We start from the raw sequence: 16,409 nt of genomic DNA on the forward strand, positions 1-16,409 counted from the left end.
TCCCACTCACCTCTCCTTTCCCCAGAGCTCTGAAACTTTTTCCCCTTTCATGTATATGTCCAATTCCCTTTTGAATGTTACGATTGAATCCGCTTCCACCGCCCTTTCAGGCAGAGTATTCCAGATCATAACAAGTCGCTTTGTAAAAAAAAAATCTCATCTCCCCGCTGCACCTTCTGCCAATTACAGGAAACTCTCGATTTACCAGCACCTAAATTACCAGAAATCTCTATTAACTGGCAAAATTCAAGAGTAGGTTCAGGTAAGTTTTACTTCATATAAGTGGCCGTTCGTGGGTCTGTGGCCGTGTAACCGGGGTTCCTGCACCTGTTGCTATGCAACAGGGACGCCTGGATCTGTGGCCGTGTACGGGGCTCTCGTGCCTTTTACTATACCTCTCTGTAATCCGCACTTTTTGATAAACCGTCGGTCCCATCGGTGCCGGATAAAAAAGAGTTTCCTGTACCTTAAATCTGTGTCCTCTGGTTACCGACCCTTAATGAATTTCTATAATACTGCAATTGTTACGTTAATTTTCTTCTCTCCTCCCCTGGAGCTGGCTATTCATACTGGGACAGCGTTCCATAGGCTTTGCAGAGCCTCGCCCAAGTCGCCTTTGTTCATCTGCAAGTGTGGACAGCGAGTAATGGGATGCTACTTGAAATTGGAGGGAGTCAGAAGCAACGCTCCCCTCTAATTATTCTTTGGGTGCGTGGTCTTTTTAATTGGCTGCGTGTCCCATTCAAATTTTCACGCACGCGTGGTTTCTTGCCTTGAAAAGCCGGTGAGCGGTGACCTGCGCGGGGCCTCCAGACGGCTGCGCGGCTCAACAGGAAAAGGTTGGGCACAAGCGATGCTCCCACTAAGCTGCGCGGTCATCTGCCAAGGCCCAGCGCAGGCTGCTCACCGGCTTGTACATTGTGGGTACGGTGCGCACGCAAAGATTTTGAATGGGCTGAGCATTGGGGGAGAGGCAGGCCGTGCCGCGCAGGAGGCAGTGCGGCTTATGGTGGACGTTGGTCACAAGCCAGGCTGAGCCCGCCCTCATCCAACCTCAACATGCCCACTTTCGAGCGGGGGGGGGGGGGGGGGGGTCCACTGTACGGTGATCAGTATCAGGAACCTTGGCTCATATTTCTCCCATCCTAATCTAAGGCACTGAAGTTTTGTTTAGCCTCCCCCCCCCCGGCGCCCGCGCCCCCCCGCCCCTGCCACCCCCCCCCCGCCCCCCCCCACCCCCGCCCCCGCTCGCCCCCCCCCCGCCCCGCCCGCACCCCCCCCGCCCCCGCCCCGCCGCCCCCCCCCCGCCCCGCCCCGCCCGCCCCCGCCCCCCGGCTAAGAGGAGACCTGATGGAGGTCTTTCAAATTACAAAATTACAGTCCAATAGGGTGGATGTGGAAAAAACTGTTTCCACTTGTGGGAGTGTCCAGAACAAGGAGGCATCAATATAAAATAAAAACAGAAAATGCTGGAAATACTCAGCCGGTCAGGCAGCATCTGTGGAGAGAGAAACAGAGTTAACGTTTCAGAACCAGCGAAAGGTCATTAACCTGAAACGTTAACTCTGTTTCTCTCTCCACAGATGCTGCCTGACCTGCGGAGTATTTCCAGCATTTTCTGTTTTTAATATCGATTTCCAGCATCCGCAGTATTTTGCTTTTTGTAATAGACATCAATATAAGATGGCCCCTAACAGGTCAAATAAAGAAGGAATTTAAAGAAGACATTAGGAGGAATTTCTTTACACAGAGAGTGGTGAGAATGTGGAACTCACTGCCACAGGGAGTGGTTGAATGAGACAGCATTAATGCACTAAAGGGGAGGCTTGATGCATAAATGGAAAGAATAAGAAAGGACTTGCATTTATATAGCGCCTTTCACGGCCTCAGGTCGTCACAAATCGCTTTACAGCCAGTGACACATTTCTGAAGAGTAGCTACTGTAAAGTAGGGAAAGGGATATGGGGATGGGTGGGAAGAGGTAGGAGGAGACTCGTGGAGTATAAACAGCAGCATAGACTAGTTGGGCCGAACGACCGGTATCTGTGCTATAATACAAACCAGGGATTGGACCTCGGACAATAGCAAAATACTGCGGAGGCTGGAAATCTGAAATAACAACAGAGAATGCTGGAAACACTCAACAGGCCAGGCAGTATTGGTGGAGAGAGAAACAGAGTTAACGTTTCAGGTCTGGGACCCTTCATCAGAACTGGAAAAAGCTGGAGATGTAACAGATATTAAGCAGGTACAGAGGCAGGGAGAGGGTGGGAGGGAAGGAATTGAGGGAATATTCTGTGCTAAGGTAGGAGGTAGGAAAGGTAAAATGTTGCAAATGGGGATGGCAAAATCATAAACAGCCTAAAAAATGGGAGCAGGGGTTATAGTCTGAAATTGTTGAACTCAACGTCGAGTCCAGAAGGCTGTAAAGTTCCTAATCGAAAGATGAGGTGCTGTTCCTCGAGCTTACGTTGAGCTTCATTGGAACAATGTTAAGATTGGACCTCGGACTTGCTCTGCATGGCTCGGTACCACACCAAGAGCCATTGGGGAAGCTATGGAAGGGGCTTTGTGTTCAATATTAGAAGGCTCCATCGCAGAACGAAGCTAACCAGCACATGAACGGGCAAGGCCTTCAACGGCGCTCCGCTACTTACGCAGCTTCTCAAACTCCTGCTGGAACTCGTCCAGACATTTTCTTAGTGTCGGGAAAGACCCTCGCTCTTCTTCCAAGAGGAAAACAAACTCGGCCTTCTCCGCCGCCGACTTCATGTACACGATGACTTCCAGCAGCCGTTGGCCCCTATGCAGGGGCGAGGTCTTCATTAACAGGTCATTCTCCACATCCGTCAGAATATTTCTAGTCTGCAGACTGTAAATAAGGTCTCTTAAAGGGAGGCCACTCAGCGGTTCCGCCAAAACTTCCAGGTACAGGTACAGAAAACTGTCAGCACAGCTGTTCCCTTCAAAGGGAAAAATAAATTGAACAGCGTTAGCGTTTAGTTTAAACGGTTTTAGCGTTTAAATACTGGAATTTTGCCTAATCGGACAGCATAAAATCTCGTCAACTTTTCCCCTCACGTTACTGTACGGCCTGCCGTGGAAATCTACGATTCAGTTCCCAAACCCACGACCTCTATCGCCTAGAAGGATACGGGCAGCAGGCGCATGGGAACACCACCACCTCAAAGTTCCCCTCCAGGTCACACACCATCCTGACTTGGAAATATATCGGTGTTCCTGCATCGCTGGGTCAAAATCCTGGAACTCCCTCCCTAACAGCACTGTGGGAGTACCTTCACCACACGGACTGCAGCGGTTCACTAAGGGCACCACCTTCTCAAGGGCAATTAGGGATGGGCAATAAATGCTGGCCTTGCCAGCGACATCCATATCCTGTGAACAAATTTTGAAAATGTTCCCGCCTCTCCTGAAGGTGTCGGCCCTCACTCCAGCACAGTTCCATGAGTGCTGGGTTAACACAGCACGGACCCGGGTTTAGAACCTGGGACATTCGTGGCGAGAGTGACTCAGAATTGGAAACTTTACTTTGGAGTCAGAGTTGGGACACCGCTAGAGAGTTTCTAAGCAAAGTGTTCTGATGAAGGGTGACGTAAGAAAACTACTAGGCACTTGGTCTAAGCGTTAAGGGGGTGGGGGGGGGGGGGGAGGCCCAAGGTTCTCTTGTGTGGGGCCCGAAAGAACACTCCTACTTCCTCTGACCCCACAAAGAAACCATTAAAAACTTACAAAATCTGGCCTTGTTGGGACTTTTCAGACGGCAGTTTTCCCAGGCGAGATCGGCACTGCCCACAACCTGCGCAGCCTGGGGTTTAAAAAAAAAAATCGTTTCGAGGATCTGAATGACTTCGTTGTATTGATAAAGCCCTCGAAACCCAAGAGCTAAAGTAGCGGCTGGCAGCTGTGCAGTGCGAACTGGGAGGCAAGCACTCTGCCCCTATTTTAACCCCCTGCACTCCCTGTTCTCATCAGGCCCCAGGGGTGGAGGGTTTAAAATCAGGGCTGAGCTCGCTCTCTCTCGCTCTCTCTCTCTCTCGTCTGACCCGACAATGTACTTCAGTCCCGACTGTAGAAGAGCACCCCTACTGGATTAGTGTGGCATTTTTCCATCACTCACATCAACCATTCTTCTTTTAGACTTTGCTAATTAGCGCAGGGTTAGAGGCAGTTTTGTGCTGTGCTAGGAACTAGCAGCAACTTAAATTGGTGTACCACACTGATTTTTTTTAAAATTCATTCACGGGATGTGGGCATCGCTGGGAAAGGCCAGCATTTATTGCCCATTCCCTAATTGCTCTCGAGAAGGTGGTGGTGAGCCGCCTCCCCGACAACTGAGTGGTTTGCTGGGCCATTTCAGAGGGCAGTTAAGAGTCAACAACATTGCTGTGGGTCTGGAGTCAGGTATAGGCCAGACCGGGCAAGGGCGGCAGATTTCCTTTCCTAAAGGACATCAGTGAACCAAATGGGTTTTTACAATAATCCGGTAGTTACATGGTCACCTGTACTAGCTTCTTAAAAAAAAAATTTAAGATTTTAACTGAATTTAAATATCCCAACTGCCATGGTGAGGTTTGAACTCATGACTCCGGTTCATTAGTCCAGGCCTCTGGATTACTAGTCCCGTAACATAAACACTGCTACCGTTCCCAATAATGATGCAGATGGGGCTGCTGTTCTGCAGAAGTGCCTTTCTGTACATTCCTCAAATTTGGCATGCTGTATTCTAATCCTTTATATATCACCAAGGTACGTAACTAGCCTACAAAGCCAAATGATTTGGAGAACACCTTCCTATAGAGTCACTGGGCAGAATTCCAACATACCCATTTCCTCCAAGTTCTGGACCCACTTGGAAAGCTCTGGCTTGAGGCCATCGATTGCGACCAGCACGGAGGTGAACCTACGAATCTCCAGGTTTGAGTTCCTTTTTAATACAATTCGAAGGAGGGCGTCTATCTTCGATGGGGCGGTGCTCTGCTTCTCCACCTCTTCCTGGTCGCCCTCGGAGAGGAACCTCTTCAACTTCAAGCGGTACAGCAGGAACGAGATGTCCTCGACGCCTTGTGTGATCAGCTCCTGCTCCGAGTGCACGGCTCTCCACAGGCGACATTTTGAAGGGTCAAAAACAATCTTATCTGGAGAAGGTCAAAGGGAATAAAAATGAGATCAGAACAAAGTTGATGTTACACATACACCCCCCCCCCACCCCCTCACCTGCTGGGTACTGTGCATCTCAAAAAACAATTCAGACCTCTGTCCCGATTTTGCAAAGTGACTTCCTGTTACACTGTCCTGTCTCGAAGTGGCAATCCTAAGTTTAAAACTCATTTTGTGTTCAAAATGATGAAGGGTTTTGATAGGAATAGATAGGGAGAAACTGTTTCCACTGGTAGGATGGTTTGTAAGCAGATTTAAGATAATTACCAAGAGAACCAGAGGTGAGATGAGGAGAATTATTTTTTACGCAGCGAGTGGTTATGATCTGGAACGCACTGGCTGAAAGGGCGGTGAAAGCAGATTCAGTAGTAGCTTTCAAAAGCGAATTGGATAAATAGTTGAAAAGGAAAAGAAAATGCAGAGCTATGGGGAAAGAGCGGGGGAAGTGGGATTAATTGGAGAGCTCTTTCAAAGAGCCGGCACAGGCATGATGGGTTGAATGGCCTCCTTTTGTGCTGTATGGTTCTATAAAGCAAATGGTATGTTGGCCTTTATTACAAGAGGATTTGAGTATAAGAGTAAAGACGTCTTACTGTAATTATATAGGGCCCTGGTGAGACCACACCCTGGAGTACGGTGGCATAGTGGTTAGCACTGTTGCCTCACAGCGCCAGGGACCCGGGTTCGAATCTGGCCTCAGGTGACTGTCTGTGTGGAGTTTGCACATTCTCCCCGTGTTTGCGTGGGTTTCCTCCGGGTGCTCCAGTTTCCTCCCACAGTCCAAAGATGTGCCGTTAGGTTGATTGGCTATGATAAATTGACCCTTAGTGTTAGGGGGATCAAATACGTGGGGTTACGGGGATAGAGTGGGATATGTGTTGGTGTAGGGGTTACGGGGATCGGGTGGGATATGTGTCGGTGCAGGCTCGATGGGCCGAATGGCCTCTATCTGCACTGTGGGGTTTCTATGATTTCTGTGATCTGAGTATTGTGTACAGTTTTGGTCTCCTTACCTAAGGAAGGATATACTTGCAATAGAGGGAGTGCAACGAAGGTTCACCAATTGGTTCCTGGGATGGGGGGATTGTCCTATGAGGAGAGATTGAGTAGACTAGGGCTATATTCTCTCGAGTTTAGAAGAATGAGAGGTGATCTCATTGAAACATACAAAATTCTTACAGGGCTTGACAGGGTAGATGCAGGGAGGATGTTTCCCCTGGCTGGAGAGTCTAGAACCAGGGGTCACAGTCTCAGAATAAGGGGTCGGCCATTTAGGACAGAGATGAGGAGAACTTTCTTCACTCAGAGGGTGGTGAATCTTTGGAATTCTCTACCCCAGAGGGCTGTGGAGGCTCAGTCGTGAGGTATATTCAAAACAGAGGATAGATTCTTGAATATTAAGGGAATCAAGGGATATGGGGATAGTGCAGGAATGTGGAGATGAGGTAGAAGATCAGCCATGATCTTACTGAATGGCGGAGTAGGCTCGAAGGGCCAAATGGCCGACTCCTGCTCCTGCTCTTATAAACTACCCTCCAGCCTAAAACTGTTGGTTCCAGGACATGGCCGGGGGGGGGGGGTGGGGAGGGGGGGGGACAAAGTGGGTCTGAAATATTTGGTGTGTTTTATCACGCAGCTCACTCAGAGGGATTGGCACCTCATTGTATTTTGATGGTGCAAGGTTAAGGCATTTAGCTTAAAATAAAGATATCGATCCCTCTAACCGAGGGTAGTGCGAAAACGAAAACAAACTGAGCACATACTAAACTTAAACATCTTTAAATTCTATGTGGATTTGCAGAAAGTATAACGATGCATTGAACTAATTAGAAGCACACAAACAATATTACAAAAAAGGAAAGTACTAGCTTATTTGAATAGCCATGGATAACCCATATAAAATAAGTGATTTACAGTTTGCTGGTTGGAAGATGTAGATTAACGTAAGGAGTCAGAAATAAACCGAGCGGCTGAGACAAACCTTTAATCAATTTACCTGCACTTTTTGTTTCTGTGGGAGATTTTTTCTTGGTTCCGTTTTTCTCTACAGATCTAAAGTACAGAGATATGTGGAGCTCATTAATTTGCACGGAACACCTTCTTACTTACAGGGGTAGGATTCCATGGCCACCGTGGAACGAAGAGCCGGGGGAGGCCGACGAGCAAGGGGGAGGGGGGGGGTCGAAGAGCAGGGGAGGGGGGAGACCAAGAGCAAGGGGGGGGGGGGGGGCGAAGAGCGGGGGAGGGGGGAGACCAAGAGCAAGGGGGAGGGGGGTAACCGAAGAGCAAGGGGGAGGGGGAGGGGGGACCAAGAGCAGGGTGGGTGGGGAAACAGCTATAATTCATTAATACATTTGATTTTTCTTCCTCTACTTACGATTGATCATCAGGATCTGGAGGAAGATCTTCACACTAAAAAGGGAAATTAAAAAAAGGGTGGAGGAAATGTTATTTTGCAAACCTTCTACAGCAAGAGGTCACAGGATAGTTATATAAGTACGATAGCAAAATACTGCAGATGCTGGAAATCCGAAATAACAACAGAAAATGCTGGAAAAACTCAGCAGGTCAGGCAACATCCGTGGAGCGAGAAATAGAGTCAACGTTTCAGGTCAAAACCCTTTGTCAAGTTATAGCTGCCAAAGGCCCTTGGGCCCATGTCAGTTTGTTCATCCGCAATGACCCCATTGCAGCATCATATTAGTTATTAAATGATTCCAAGGTTTTCACCTCCAGCACATTATCCGAAGCCCATTCCAAGTGTTGTGAAGAACTTCCTGGTATCAGTCTAGAATTTACTAGTTGGAATCTGTGGCTGTGCACCTTTCTCTTGCAAGTTAATTCAAAATCATGTTCCGGATTTACCTTATAAAAAAGGTACCTGCATAAGACCACCTCTCGGACACCACCTTTCACGATCGAAAAGTTGGTTCCTCTGGTCTTCCTTCATAACTCAGATGTGTAACAGTAGGAGTCAGCCTTGTGGCTCTTCTCTGCACTGCCCCCAGTGCTTGAATGTCTTAGTGACTGGAACTTCCCAAGTGTGTTTCAATTTACCATTTACCAGACACAACATAAGCCTGTTACACACCTTCCCCAATTTTGCAGTGGTGGAATGTCTTGAGGGTACAAACCACACAGCTAACACACGTTTTTACCTGGTTTGTCTTTTCAGCTTTGGGAGTTGACTTCTTGCTTGTAATACTTTCAGACTCCTCTTCAAGGAGTTCATCTACAACAAAGCGTACGGATACAGGGGTGAGTGTACGTACATCAGTGGTGGCATTCAAAAGAAAATTGGATAGATCCTTAAGGAGAAAAAAATTACAGGGCTATGGGGAAGGAGCGGGGGAGTGGGACTTATTGGATATCTCTTTCAAAGAGCCGGCACAGACACGATGGGCCGAATGGCCTCCTTCTGTGCTGTATCATTCCATGATTCTATGATTCACCAACAACCTGAATTTGTACAGCAGATTTAAATGTAATGAAACGTCCCAAGGTGCTGCAGAGGAACATAATCAGACAAAGAACGTGACAACAAGCCAAAGGAGGAGACATTGGGGCAGATGACCAAAAGCTTGGTCAAAGAGGTAGATTTTAAGGAGCGTCTTAAAGGAGGAGAGAGAGGTAGAGTAGAGAGGCAGAGAGGTTTAGGGAGGGAATTCCAGAGCTTAGGGCCTTGGCAGCTGAAGGCACGGCCGCCAAAGGTGGGGCGACGGAGATCAGGGTTGCACAAGAGGCCAGAATTGTTTCTATTGTTCAATTTCAAGTGAGAGCTCTAACCAGTTTATCTGGTTCTACCCAGCTTACACCACAAATCCCATGAATATCCCGTTCAGTTTGAGTCAGTGCATAATGGATCCCCCAGAGTTTATACAGAGGGACTGCAAGCAGTGAATTTCATGAATCAGAAGGCACACAGTGAGCGGCCAAACACCAGCAAGACAGCTGGGAGTTTCGAGCGTATTTTTGCACAACGACGATATGGGAGATGGAAAGATTGGCGGGGGGGGGGGTGGAATTCACGCAAGAGAATTAATGGGAAAGTGCGAGAGACAGAGAGAACAAACTAGAAAAAAAGATAAGAAATTGGAAAAGGGATAGCGGAAAGGAAATGCGTGCGGCAGACATTTTCCTCCTCAGACTCACCACACATCTTGCATTTTTTTTCCGTTAAGTTATCTGTCACGATTTGCCAGGCTGCCTGGAAAAAGAAACAAGAAAGTAAGGTTAATGATCTTTCTATTCTTCTCCAATACTACTTCACTGGGTGCCAGAATTCTCGAGAGAAGGAAACTCCTTCGGCCATGAAGAATTCAATCCGTACACAGATTCACCTCATTCACTCGGGTAGTAAAGTGCTTGTTAACCCCATTTATTTTAAACGGGGCTATCACCTCCATTAAAATAATGGGCAGAGGAACGTCATATGAAAGTGTTAACTGTTCATCATCGGCTATTATGATCAATAGTAATTTATAGCCCAATATCACTTGGATATCCCGTTGCTCCAGAAGGAAGTTGAGGCACCATTGATCCGGGAGTGAGGGTGAGGAAAGATGCCTGTGACCTCTGACTGGGGAGGGTTGGGGGCTTGGCCTGATTTTATGGAGGAGGAAATATGCGTCAAAGTTATCAACAACAACAAAAATTCAGTCCTGATGAATCTCAACCTTACCTGGAATTCTTCATCTTTGAAAATTTGGAACGTCCCGTGTCCTTCCAAAGATTCAATATAATCGTGGCCGTTGTCCGAGTCCGACACCAGCTCAGGCATTGGGCTGTCCTCGCCACTCAGGGTGGTCCCCTTTTTACTGAATAAAGCAAAAACACAGAAAATATGACACAAGCCGGATTGAACAATGGCAGGAGAAAAGAAGACACAGGGACACAGAAACAGGAGTCACCCACTCAGCCACTCGAGGCTGCTCTGCCATTCAATTAGATCAGGGCTGATCTGCACCTAAACCCAATTTGCCTGCCTTTGCTCCATATCCCCGAATACCCTTACCGTACAAAAATCTATCGAGCTTAGTCTGGAAAGTTTCAACTAACTCAGCGCCCAACATGCTTTTTGGGGGGGGGGAGAGAGTTCTACTGCGCTTTATGTGAAGAGGTGTTTCCTGATTCCACTCATGAATGGCCTGGCTCCAATTTTCTTGGGTCTCTCCAAATCGACTAACATTGGGCGACAACTCCCAGCAGCCCTGTGGGGAACTTAAGAATTATCTGATTGTACCATTCCCCTTCCATCCACTCAACTGATTAGAAACAAATTATTCAAAAGGAGGAGCAAAGAGCACCGTGGAGTCGTGGGATTCAGCTTCAGTTACCAGGCCGATGAGTTCCTGAAATAAAAACAGAAAATGCTGGAGATACTCAGCAGGTCAGGCAGCATCTGTGAAGAGAGAAACAGAGTTAACGTTTCAGGTCGGCGACCTTTTGTCATCGACCTTTTGTCATCGACCTGAAACGTTAACTCTGTTTATCTCTTCACAGATGCTGCCTGACCTGCTGAGTATCTCCAGCATTTTCTGTTTTTAATTTCAGATTTCCAGCATCTGCAGTCTTTTCTTTTTGTTCCAATGAGTTCCTGAACTCAGTTGACTCACGGGAGTGGAGAATTCAGGTGGAGGACACAAGGAGGGAGAAAAGGAATAAAGAGAAATCAAATCAGAAACAGTTAAAAGTGGTCAGCAGGCTATCCTCAGTCACTGCCTGGCAACCAATAACAACCACTGGTAATGACACAGTATTTACAGCCCAGAAACAGGCCATTCGGCCCAGCTGGTCCATGCCAGTGTTTATGCTCCACACGAGCCTCCTCCCACCCTTCTTCATCTCACCCCATCAACATATCCTTCGATTCCTTTCTCCCTCATGTGTTTATGTAGTGTCAGCTGTGGCTCAGTTGGTAGCACACTTGCCTCCAAGTCAGAAGGTTGTGGGTTCAAGTCCCACTCCAGGGACTTGAACACATAAATCTAGGCTGACACTCCCAGTGCAGTGCTGAGGGAGTGCTGCACTGTTGGAGGTGGTGTCTTTCGGATGAGACGTTAAATTGAGGTCCTGTCTGCCCTCTCAGGTGGATGTAAAAGATCCCATGGCACTATTTCGAAGACGAGCAGGGGAGTTATTCCTGGGGTCAATATTTATCCCTCAATCAACATATCAAAAACAGATTATCTGGTCATTATCACACTGGTGTTTGTGGGAGCTTGCTGTGCGCAAATTGGCTGCCACGTTTCCCACATTACAACAGTGAATTCACTGGCTGTGAAGCGCTTTGAGACGTCCGGTGGTTGTGAAAGACGCTGTATAAATCGAATTGCCCTTAAATGCACCAATGCTATTCGCCTCAACCACTCCCTGTGGTAGCAGCTTTCCACATTGGAACCACTCTCTGGCTGAAGAAGTTTCTCCTGAATTCCCGACTGAATTTATTCATGACAGGGAACCGACTGCTGACTGCTTTCTCACCAAACCCTCTTTACCCCAGGCCTGGGAAGAGTGGAGGAGGGGGAAAAAAAAGAGAACTGAGGCAGGACTTGCCAAAAGTAAATATCTTTACTCGGCAGTAGCCCGCCCGCCGCAGAGTCAGAAGGTTGTCGGTTCAAGCCCCGCTGCTGGACTTGGGCGGACACACCGAGGAAGTGCTGCATTCTCGGGGGGTGCCGCCTTGCGAAGGAGACCCTTCACTGAGTGCCCGTCTGCCTTTTCAGCTCAAATACCTGGGATGGCAGGAATGACGAATGAGGAGAGATTGGGTCGATTGGGCTTATACTCGCTGGAGTTTAGAAGAATGAGAGGGGATCTCATGGAAACGTATAAAATTCTAACAGGACTAGACAGACTAGATGCAGGAAGGATGTTCCCGATGGCCGGGGAGTCCAGAACCAGGGGTCACAGTCTAAGGATAAGGGGTAAGCCATTTAGGACTGAGATGAGGAGGAATTTCTTCACCCAGAGAGTGGTGAACCTGTGGAATTCTCTACCACACAAGGCCGTGGAGGCCAATTCATTAAATATATTCAAGAAGGAGTTAGATATATTTCTTAAGGCTAAAGGAATCAAGGGATATGGGGAGAAAGCAGGGACAGGGTACTGAATTTGGATGATCAGCCATGATCTCATTACATGGCGGAACAGGCTCGAGGGGCCGAATGGCCTACTCCTGCCTTCTATGTTTCTATGTTAAATTCTCCGAAATTGTCATTGGATTACAGGAATACTCCTCCTCTCAGCGTGTGACATGGAATAGCAGGGAGACCTGTAATATTCAACAAGTCCTTTCAGAGTGCAAAGGCAGACATTTAAAAATAAAATCATTCTATGTGTTGAGAGATAGAGGACCTGGGGGGGGGGGGGGGGGGGGCGGGGGGAAATAGAAAAATCACTCGCTCACCTCACACTTTAGTTGGACAAATCGCAGTGGCTCTAGGTCAAACTTATTTATTGCAATACAAAAAATGCAGAAATTTCTCAATTTTTATTTTTAAATACAATATCTACCGTCTCCCAAAGAATGCCTGTGGGCAAACAAATCAACAATCCACTTACCTCGAACTGTTCTGCCCATTTGTAGTTTCGCAGTTGCCTGTAAAAATGAAATGAATGTCAGTCACTGCGGGGTTACTGCACTCTCTCAGTGTTTCTGATTGTAACTCCACCTCTCCCTCCTTCTTTAAGACGCTCCCTAACACGTACCTCTTTGGCCAAGCTTTTAGTCACCCGTCCTAATATCTCCTTATGTGGCTCGGGGTCAATACGCTCCTGTGAAGCGCCTCGGGATGTTTTACTCCGTTGACGGCGCTACATAAACGTAAGCTGCTGCTGTTGTCGCTGCACGTGGCACGGCTTGCTTGGTGCCTCATTGTACAGCAAACATGACGAGCTATAGTACGCGGGTCAGCGCAATTCCCTCCTCAGCAACGCTCCCTCTAAGCTGCGCAGCTCTCTGCTGGTTCCGGGCAGCCCGGGATCGGCTTTTCCCTGTCTTAAATTTCGCGCATCCGCTGTGAATGGGCCGTGCGGGCCCTTAAAAGGCGGGCCACGCACCCAAAAAAAATAATTGGGAGTGAACAGTGCTCCTGAGGAGTTTCTGATTTTTTTTCCCGTTTCAGTACATGTTGACTAAGGCTGCATAGAAACGCAGTTTAATTTGGTTACCACCGTGGCAGTGAGCCTCCACAACCTTCCAACGGTTGATCGCACCAACTCTGGCTCCTTTCGAGACGGTGGGCCTGCCAATTGACTGAGGCCAACACTTCCTCAAAAAACAGATCTCCAGTCTTCACTGTTATAGAAGGGAATATCTACTCAGTATCTACTTTAATCCCATACCAATGCTCTTTCCACGCATCTCATAGGTAGGGATTTGCCAGCAAACTTTTGATAAATATTTAAAAATTACCTTTTTTCTTCATTTCCACTTGAATTTCACTACGCTGTTCCTGCAGCACTGTGATGTCACTTCCTCCCACCTGACAGAGATCGGTGCCTCTCCTGTTCACTATTATAGCATATTCCGGGTAGCCCGCTGACAGGAGACTCTTAGCGCAGAAGTAATGGCCCTGGAGAGCAGAGTGAACAGAACAGGACATCAAGCTAAGGTCGCCCCTGGGAGGGGGGGGGGGGGGTGGTGAAAACCAACATCCAACGGATAGTTCACACTTCAGCTATGCAAAACATCATCAGGGCCACTGCTTTACGGTAACAGGATTAAGTCGCCCAACGTTATTCTGCTGGTGTTTTGAGTACCTCGTTCGGCAATTTTCCATGAATTCTAGTGACCTTAAACATAAATCATCCCATAAAACGTGTATGCACAGAGAGTTCAATCATACGGAGAGTCAAAATAAATGTTTCAGCTCGTGTAAAATGCTATCTATAAATAATTCATAATTTCCTGTAACAAGCACTAGGAGGCCCCTACAATACAGGAACAGAGGGCCAAAGGGCCTCTTTCTGTGCTGTATATCTCTATGACTCTAGGAGTTAAACACACAAGCTCTTCAGAACTGCGTGAGGGGTTAATAAACATTGCTGCTAAGTGACAAGATGCACCCAATTTTCTTTGTTGTAACTTGTTATAATTTTTTTTTTAAACTCACTGAATGCAAAGCGTTGTGGAAATGGAACATCTTGTCCGTAGCCAGTGTTCCACAGTCCCCTCTACTCTTCCTCATAATGGTGTCCATTTCTCAGGAGCAGTGTTCAAGCCCAGCCAGACTCATAGAATCACAGAAATTTACGACACAGAAGGAGGCCATTTCGGCCCATCTTGTCCATGCCAGTCGACAAAGAGCTATCCACCCTAATCCCACTTTCCAGCTCTCGGTCCGTAGCCCTGTAGGTTACGGCACTTCAAGTGCACATCCAAGCACTTTTTAAATGTGATGAGGGTTTCTGCCTCTACCACCCTTTCAGGCAGTGAGTTCCAGACCCCCACCACCCTCTGGGTGAAAAAAAATTCTCCTCAACTCCCCTCTAAACCTCCGACCAATTACTTTAAATCTATGCCCCCTGGTTGACCCTTCTGCTAAGGGAAATAGACCCTTCCTGTCCACTCTAGCTCGGCCCCTCATAACTTAATACGCCTCAATTAGACTGAAGAAACACAGAAATAACAGGGTGGCAAAAATGACACAGGTTTAAAATAAAGTTTCTCTTTGGAGAACAAACATGTTTTTGGAAAAAAAACACAAAAAGAATCAACTACAGGAAACTCTTTTTTATCCGGCACCGACGGGACCGGCGTGGTGCCGGTTGATCAAAAAGTCCGGATTACAGAGAGGTATACTTACTAAGGTACGAGAGCCCCGTACACGGCCACAGGTGCAGGAGCCCTGGTTACACGGCCACTTGTGCAGGAGCCCCGGTTACACGGCCACAGGTGCAGGAGCCCCGGTTACATGGCCACAGATCCAGGAGTCCCTGTTGCACGGCCACAGGTGCAGGAGTCCCGGTTACACGGCCACTTGTGCAGGAGTCCCGGTTACACGGCCACAGATCCAGGAGTCCCTGTTACACGGCCACAGGTGCAGGAGCCCCGGTTACACGGCCACAGGTGCAGGAGCCCCAGTTACACGGCCACTTGTGCAGGAGTCCCGGTTACACGGCCACTTGTGCAGGAGTCCCGGTTACACGGCCACAGGTGCAGGAGCCCCGGTTACACGGCCACAGATCCAGGAGTCCCTGTTGCACGGCCACAGGTGCAGGAGTCCCGGTTACACGGCCACTTGTGCAGGAGTCCCGGTTACACGGCCACAGATCCAGGAGTCCCTGTTACACGGCCACAGGTGCAGGGGCCCCGGTTACACGGCCACAGGTGCAGGAGTCCCTGTTACACGGCCACAGGTGCAGGAGTCCCGGTTACACGGCCACTTGTGCAGGAGTCCCGGTGTCCCGGTTACACGGCCACAGATCCAGGAATCCCTGTTGCACGGCCACAGATCCAGGAGTCCCTGTTGCACGGCCACAAGTGCAGGAGCCCCGGTTACACGGCCATAGATCCAGGAGTCCCTGTTGCACGGCCACAGGTGCAGGAGCCCCGGTTACACGGCCACAGGTGCAGGAGTCCCGGTTACAAGGCCACAGATCCAGGAACCCCGGTTACACGGCCACAGATCCAGGAACCCCGGTTACACGGCCACTAATATACAGTAAAACTTACCTGAACCTACTCCTGAATTTTGCCGGTTAAGAGAGATTTCCGGTTATTTAGGTGCCGGTTAAAAGAGAGTTTCCTGTAAAAGGAGTCACCTACCTTAAAATAATCTGGTTTCAGGACTGCTGCTCTAATACTGTCCAGTATTGCCATTCTGAAAGGAGAAAAATAAATTATCGTTATGTAAACAAATCAAGCGTTTCATTTCCAAAGACGAGAGATTCACACAAAAACTCCGATGAAACTGTGACCCTGCTCCGAGCATCACACACTTCCTAAAGGACAAAATGTAAGTGTGTTTGTTTTTTTTTTTTACTGATCCAACTGTTATCAAAGAAAGACTTGCAATTTCTACCACGCCTTTCATGATCTCAGGACGTCCCAAAGCGCTTTACAGCCAATGAAGTACTTTTTTGAAGTGCAGTCACTGTTGTGATGTAGGGAACGCAGCACCTGAATTGTGCACAGCAAGCCCCCACAAACAGCAATCAGAAAATGGCCAGATAATCTGTTTTTAGTGATGTTGGTTGAGGGATAAATGTTAGCCCAGGACTCCCCA

General features: G+C 48.1%; 1 protein-coding gene across 2 annotated transcripts in view; it reads right to left on the minus strand.

The window, feature by feature from the left end:
• LOC147100313 (E3 ubiquitin-protein ligase DZIP3-like) overlaps nucleotides 1-16,409 on the minus strand; it is an 85,429-nt gene that overhangs the window by 39,895 nt on the left and 29,125 nt on the right. For both annotated transcript variants that reach the window (XM_085967875.1, XM_085967874.1), the window contains exons 10-19: nucleotides 15,950-16,004; nucleotides 13,595-13,754; nucleotides 12,742-12,778; nucleotides 9,860-9,995; nucleotides 9,331-9,385; nucleotides 8,337-8,410; nucleotides 7,556-7,590; nucleotides 7,175-7,230; nucleotides 4,845-5,156; nucleotides 2,658-2,963 (exon numbers count right to left, since the gene is read on the minus strand). In XM_085967875.1, the coding sequence (XP_085824001.1) occupies nucleotides 2,658-2,963; nucleotides 4,845-5,156; nucleotides 7,175-7,230; nucleotides 7,556-7,590; nucleotides 8,337-8,410; nucleotides 9,331-9,385; nucleotides 9,860-9,995; nucleotides 12,742-12,778; nucleotides 13,595-13,754; nucleotides 15,950-16,004 (1,226 nt within the window). The remainder of the gene's footprint in view (nucleotides 1-2,657; nucleotides 2,964-4,844; nucleotides 5,157-7,174; nucleotides 7,231-7,555; nucleotides 7,591-8,336; nucleotides 8,411-9,330; nucleotides 9,386-9,859; nucleotides 9,996-12,741; nucleotides 12,779-13,594; nucleotides 13,755-15,949; nucleotides 16,005-16,409) is intronic.

This window comes from Somniosus microcephalus, chromosome 26 (genome assembly GCF_052327205.1).
Source record: "Somniosus microcephalus isolate GS21.2 chromosome 26, FLI_Smic_1.0, whole genome shotgun sequence".
Lineage (NCBI taxonomy): Eukaryota > Metazoa > Chordata > Chondrichthyes > Squaliformes > Somniosidae > Somniosus > Somniosus microcephalus.